This window comes from Caretta caretta, chromosome 16, assembly GCF_965140235.1.
Source record: "Caretta caretta isolate rCarCar2 chromosome 16, rCarCar1.hap1, whole genome shotgun sequence".
NCBI lineage: Eukaryota > Metazoa > Chordata > Testudines > Cheloniidae > Caretta > Caretta caretta.
Window position 1 is genome coordinate 12,604,643 of NC_134221.1, and position 6,928 is coordinate 12,611,570.

Genomic DNA, 6,928 nt, shown 5'->3' on the forward strand with positions numbered 1-6,928 from the left:
TGTCAGCCGGTCTCCCCGGAGAGGGGTTAGGGGTTGCGGCTGGGCCAGGCGCTGACCTACAGGAAGTTGTGTACAGTGACTGTGCACCAGTTGTCTGCGGAGGATAACAGGCTGCAGGGGGTGGGGAAGGGAAGCGAAGTTCTGAGGTGAGCCAGAGCCCAAGTAAACTTGTCTTGGTGTGATAGGAAACAGCCCAACTTGGAGAGGACTCAGTCAAAAGAGCCTGGGGGCAATTGGATGCAGTATCCTTTACTTCCTGAACCAAACTCTTGTGTAGCCTTCCTGTGTTGCTGTTAAACCCCAGAGGTAGCTGCATTTCACTGATGTGTGCAGTGATTCCTAAAGCTAGCATTTGTAACGTGCCTTTGGGTCATTCTGAACAAAGGCTGCTGCATGGATGTAGATGCATTATTGGTCCAGTTTGGTGTTTGCATTTAGTATCAACCACATCATTTTTATCCTCCCCACAAAATCCTGGAAATCAGAATCTCTGTGTGGGAGAAGCTCTTTGGAGGAGTTGATCTCTGATAGACAAATACAGTGTGGCCAAGCCTTGCCATTTTAATGCATGTCATGAGATGGTTAGTGTTTGTCTTCAAGCTCCAGCTCCTGGAGTCATAGGATGGAGGTGGCAGGCTCGGCTTTCGTTACAACCCAGGACGTTTCTGGCTCTGGTGGCTGCAGAGAAAAGCTAGACAGCGTGACCCCTTACATCTCAAAACCCAGCAGGCAAAGTCAAGCCCCCAGAATGTGTTATTTTTAAGATGTCCTGATTTTGGGGGGTGGGGGGGCTGGCTCAGGATTTCTGAAGCTTTGGGGTTGGCGATGCTGCACAGAGCTTTGTGCGAGGGCAGAGGTGTGGTGAGCTCGCTGGGGCAGGAGCTGTGCCTGCGTGCGAACAGCACCTGGCACGGGGCAGGTGCTCCCGAAAGACACAGACTTGGGGATGATAATGGACGGGTGACTTCAGCCCCTGGTGTCTACTGAGAAGTGGTTTCCTTGCCTGCCAGTCTCCCCCGGCTGAACCCCCTGAGCAGCCGCGAGGGGGGCGTCCTGCTGATGTCTCCCAGAGCAGTTATTCTTGCATTCGCTCCATGCGAGGGAGCGTGGCCTGTCTTCCTGCACAGCTGAATCCTTTCCAAGCAGGAATGAATCTTCAGCCCCATCCAAGAATGGATGATTTCCTGCTTTCCTCCCACCTTGGTCCCCTCTTCCTGCCTCTGTTTGCTCAGCTCCCCCAGGACGGCAGCACAACAAAGCAAGGAAAGGCTTTTGACACGCGCTAGCCCCGACTGGAATTCGCGCCGCACATCACACTCTCAAACACACACGTCTCACATCCCCGGGCGGTTTCATGAGTGCCGCGGCCCGGAGACAGACACAGGGAGGAGCTGCTGGGCTCAGCAGAGGAGAGCTGCTCCCTCTAGGGGGGTGGAACCAGTGACTGAGAGGAGTCCAGGAACCATCAGCAGACCACCCAGCCTCCACCCAGCCACCTGAGCAAGGTGGGGCTTGCAAGGAACTGGGAGACCGTAGCAAGCCCAGAATAAATAAATCAGAGCAAAGGCTTGATCGTTCCTTGACTAGGTACTGCAGGCTGTGGTGGTGTGAATCTTCTCTGAGTCCGTATTGAGCCCGTGGTGGCCGTGGGGTTTGCTATCTTTGGAGATGTAGCACTGAAGTCCTGAATACCTGTGCCCGTGAAAGATCCCAAGGGGTGCGCTCCTCCCCCCGCCACGCCGAATGTTTAGTTTCACAACATTCAGCCTCATCTGGAATCCTCCATGTGGTTTCAGCTGCTAGGCATTCCTTGTTAACCCGCCTGCAGAAAATCCACCATCAGTGTAGTGTTCCTGTGCGCTGCCAAGCAGCTGTCACACCCATGCCTAGAGGTGGCTGCTTTTCAATGCTGCACCAAGGTGGTGCTCTGTGCGCGTACAGGAACGAACGTATAAAGCATGCGGCAGTTTGCAGGACTGCATGGCCCAAAGCGCATGGTCAGTGCGGCAGGAGAGAAGCTGTGAGCCTGCTGCTTGCAGAGAAACCTGCCTCTGACAATTTCTAAAGCTCCCCTCCCTCCGTGCGGGAGAGGGGCAGAGTCAGACTGATGCAGAGGGGTTGGGGGATAAGGTCACTTAAAAGCCATATGCTTTGCTTTCTGTCTCCTTTTAACTGGTTAATTTCAAGTCACTGGCAAGCTTTGGTCCTGCCCTCACTCCTCAGTGCCTGGTGGGACTGGCACGCTCCTGCTGTCAGACCATTGCACAGCCTATGAGCTGCCGATCCTACCTGCTAAGGGCGCGGAGCCCTTACAAACCTAGCAGTCACGTCCTTCCAGCCAGATCCCCCCCACAGGGACAAACCCCTGCCCAGCTCGTCGCTCTGCTCCGTAGTTCAGTTCCCACCATGGTTTCATCTTGGCTATTTCCTGAGCTGGCCAGGTACCTGCGTGGAAAAGGGAGGCTCTGGGGCAGGAGACAGGGGCGTCTCTTGCTGGCCCATCAGCAGTGGATGGGTTTCAGTGGAGAGTCCTTACTATGGGCAGAGAGAAGGCTCCACAGTGTGTTAACCCAGCTGGAGCCTGGAGGCGGGGGGCTCTGGGCTATAGAAGAGAATGGGGGGCTCATGTCTGAGGAAATGTGCTGATTGCTTTCAATGCTCCTCTCGCCTTGTCTCCTGTGTGGCTCCAGGCCTAGGGATAGAAGCAGTCGTGGGGATCACCTTCGCAGCCTTCTTAATTGGCACGCTCCTCACCGCCGCGCTCTGGTGCATTTACTCCCATACCCGTGAGTATCAGCTGCTCTGCCTCGTCTCTGCCCCAGTCTCCCTCCCTCTGCCCCCCTCCCCTCGCATGGTGCCCAGTGCCATGGCCTTGGGGTGAGCTCGGTCTGCTCAGCAGGAGCCGGGTCTCTCCTTGGAGTGCTGCAGGGGATGGTGGGGGAATCCGTGGCTGGCAGGTGCTGATCAGCTGTTGGGCTGGTCCAGGCTCCAGGGTGTGACGCAGCCTTCGGGCCGGATCCCCAGCCGGTGCATCTGCCCCGCAGCTCCACCCCACAGCGACCCAGGGAAAATGCTGTCCTGTTGGAACAGTCCACCCGTCCCTTTTCCTGAGGCCTCCAGCTGGGAGCGAGGATGATGGTTGCTGTCAGAAGGCCCCGGCTCTGTCCGAGGCTCGGTGCTGCTCAGGGAGCCTTGCTCCTGTTCCCAAGGGCCGGAGCAGTTGTTCCCGGTTTGCCTGGAAGCTTATCTGCATAATATGCCAGTATCAATAGAGCAAGGACAACAAAACCCTGCAGCCTATCGCCTTAGCTCCCTCCTGAATAGGCTGGCCAGGCCCAGCCCGGACCAGCTGATTGGTTTATCTCTCGCCTTTTCCTTCCAGCGCCAGTGTAAACACAGGGACAATTGGCTTATCTCAGCACTGACAGGGCCGTGATTGGGCCAGGGAAGATTGAGCCACCACATGCTCTGTGTTCCCTCGTCATCACCTGATTGGCTGTGAGCAACCCCCTGGCGCCTGCCTAATGTTTTCCATTTTTTCTGACATGTAACATCCTCCAGGCCCCATGGCCAAAATGCAGCCGGTCTCCACCAACGCCCCAGCCTCCGAGAGCAGCAGCCCCAGTCACAGCGTCGGCAGCACCCAGAGCACCCCCTGCTCCAGCAGCAGCATGGCCTAGGCAGCAGGCCACCCGGACACCCCCACCCCTCGGGGAGAGAGGGGCTGTCTGGGAGCTCCCGCCCATGGACCTCATCGGAGCCGCAGGCAGCTGAGCTCCCCGACCCAGGGACAGCTGTGGGGGAGAAGCCAGTGGGGCCCGTCCCTCGTAGCCTGCTCTGCTGGACAGGCACAGCGGAGAGGAGCAACCACACCCTCACTTTTCACGCACTCCGGGAGCAACACGCCCACCAGCTCTCCACAGCCAGAACTGAACAAAGGAAGGTACCAGCAGCATGCTGAGGGCTGGGAGACCAGGCCAGGCCCATGCCAGCCACAGGCTGGGAGCGTGAGCATGAGGACTAGCAGCCAGCACGTCGGGAGAGCGGATGGCCCAGGGAGCCTTTCACTCCGAGGCCAGTCGTTCTCTGCCCAGGAGCCGGAGTGCCCGAAATCCCTCTAACTCTCTCCTGCAGCTGTTCAGTAGCCAGCCTGAGAGGGGCTGGGGGCATCTGTCCATTCCCTAATGCAGAGATGGCCCCGCTGGATCCCCCCTGTCCTGCCCCCTTTGCAGGCTGCCCCAGGAGAGGGGCCAAAGCCTGACGGGGGCGTAAGGCCTGAACTCCCCTCGCCGGGGTCCCCCAGTCAAGGAGTGGGCTCGGCTGGTGCTGCTGCTGCCTACTTCCCAGACTAGAGGGGAAAGGCCCCTGCTCCCTGCCAATCCCTCCAGCTGAAGAATCACCGTCGCCTCCCACGCAGCCCGTCTGCTGGGATACAGCCCATGAGCAGGAGCGGCCACTCGAATGCCCTGCCACTCACAGCAGAGCTTAAGTCAGCATGAGCCCAGCCCTTTGCCCCGGGCCTCAGCCTGGCAGCCAGTGGGCTCCAGAGCCAGCTGCTTAGACCCACTCCGACTGCAGCGGTTGCCAAACGCGGTCAAGGCGCTGCCGGTCTCCCAGGCCCACTGAGGCGCAGGTGAGGCAGCTGAAATCAGCAGGTCCCCTCGTGGAACCTGGGTGCTCAGACAGCAGCTGTGTGACCGCACTCCGGCCAGGCAAGGGGAGGCTCCCGGGCCAGACGGGGTTTTCCTGCTGGAGGGATTCGTTCCACCCCAGTCCGGTTCCTTGTCAGGGACCGACTCCTACAGATCTGGGCAGGCAGCAGGGAAAGATTCCTCCCCCATGCCCTGGGGCTGCTGGAAAGGCGTGCGCACCCGCACAGCAAATAGGAAGCTGGGATTCTGCTCCCCCATGACTGTGACGGGCAGGGAGGGCAGAGCTCGGGGCCCGGCCGTCGTGGCCCTTTCGGGCCGTGGCACACCCAGCGTTCCTTGCTGTACATAACCCTCTAGCCCTGCAGTCACACAGCCACGGTGCCGAGGCGGCGTGTCAGTTACTAGCAACTATGTACCTTTCCTTTTGGGGGGGGGTTAGAACTGGGAGCCGAGCTGCCTTCAGCCTGACCGAGCGGGTATTTACGTGTGCGCCAGGCACAGCCCAGGGCGAGGCGCGAGGCACAGCTGCGGGAACACGGGGGCCTGCATGGCGAAGCCACAGGGGGAGCGTTTTCTGACTGGCGACCTGGCATGACGGCGGGCGCCATGCCTCTGCCCTGGGGCGAGAGGTGGGCTCGGGTCCTGCAGAGCCCCCCCACCACACACACACTTTAAACACCCCCCCCCCGGTGCCCCCAGGGGGCTTGACCCTGACTGAAGTGTCACTGATACCGCCCTTTACTAAACGTAACCCACCGGGAGACACCCGCTCTGGCAGCTCGCTGGCCTGTTTCAGGCCCCCCAGGCTGAACGCCTGGCCCTTGGGGGACTGAGTGTAATTAAAGTCACACGTGGACCCCCCGAGCCGTAGCGCAGCTGGCTGGGAGTCGCGGGCTCTCAGCCGAGGGCCTGGCTCCACCGGCCCACAGACCAGGTTTGATGCCCCCAGGCTCAGAACCAGTCTGAATGGCGCCCACCGGCTGGGCCTTGCCCTCCCTCCCCAGCCCCGGGGTTGTGCCTCTGGTCTGTAAATATTTGTACTGACCCGTGTAACCATGATAACGTATCAATAAAAGTGGGTTGACTGGAGCCTGTGGAGAGGATTCCTGGCCCTGCCCAGCCTGCTCCCAGAAAGGCACCAAACAGCACATCCCCCTTTCCAGCTTTTCCTTGTTTATCCCGGCCCAGCCACAAACCACCTGCAAGCTGGCCTGGGGGGGCGCGGGCGAGCCAGCAACTGCCAAGACCCCACGTGACCTCCCTGTGTTTGGGTTTCCAGTGCATTGTGCACATGCAGCTGTGCAAGCGGCCGGCCAGCGCTGCCCCCAGGGCCCTGGCCGGCCCCACTTCGACAACCGGAAACCCAGAGCAGCACCCTGCTGCCGAAGCGGCAGAGCACGGCCCGAGGGGCGAGCTCCTTCCTGGCTCCCGCACGGCCTGCCGGGCTCACCCCGGCACCAGCGGCCATGGGCTGACAAACAGCTGCGGTACAGCAGCAGGGGAGGGGGTGGGGAACGTGGCCCCAGGCGGGCATCCCCCCACCCTGGAGGAACAGCCAGTGGCAGATGGAGCCATCCTATCCCACAGCCCCAGGTCTATTCTGGCCTAGAGATCCCAGCCTGCGGGTAGGGATAGCGAAGGGAAAAGCCACATCCCAGCCTGCAGAGCTGACGGGCAGAAAGGGCCAAGCTGCCCCAGACGGGTGTTGGAAGGGCTGAGCCAAAGCCAGCTCTTACTTTGAGCCCCGGGCTGGGGGCTGCCTCGGCTGGCGACGGGGGAGACGCTGCTCCTGCAGGTAGCACTGCTGATGTCAGATGCTCCAGGCTGCCCCGGCTCCCAAAGGCCTTGGGTTAGCCCTGCTCCTGCCCACAGCTCAGCTAAGCCTCCTGGCGCCAGCCCGAGCTGAGCGAGCCCAGGCCCCGCCTTGGCCAAAGCCAGCCCAGCACCCCAGTTCCTACCCCGAGCTGCCTTCCCTGGGGTGCAAAGTGAAGCAGGAAAAGCAGCTCCCTGCGCGGGCCGCCTGCTTTTACCCAGGCTGCATGGAAGGGACCAGCCAGGCTGGCCACGGTGAGAGGAAGCGTCACGTGAGCCGGGCCTAATTCCCCCGACACTGGTGCCTGGCTAGTGTCAGCAGCCCCGTCAGCAGCTGTGTCCCTCCGTCCGCCCCCCGGGAGCTGCAGTCGGCTTGCCCAGCAGATTTGACACCACCCCTGTACATATTAGCTGGGTCCTTGAGCAGCGGCACCCAGGCCAGCCCCGTGTTCACCAGCTCCACC

General features: G+C 60.7%; 1 protein-coding gene across 2 annotated transcripts in view; it reads left to right on the forward strand.

Moving 5' to 3' along the window:
• ENG (endoglin) overlaps positions 1–5,741 on the forward strand; it is a 54,434-nt gene extending 48,693 nt beyond the window's left edge. The window contains exons 14-15 of one of the 2 annotated variants that reach the window (XM_048822461.2): positions 2,691–2,786; positions 3,383–3,555. In XM_048822461.2, the coding sequence (XP_048678418.1) occupies positions 2,691–2,786; positions 3,383–3,393 (107 nt within the window). In that variant the 3' untranslated portion in view covers positions 3,394–3,555. The other variant, XM_048822460.2, reaches the window with a different exon arrangement.
• Positions 5,742–6,928: the final 1,187 nt, after the last annotated feature.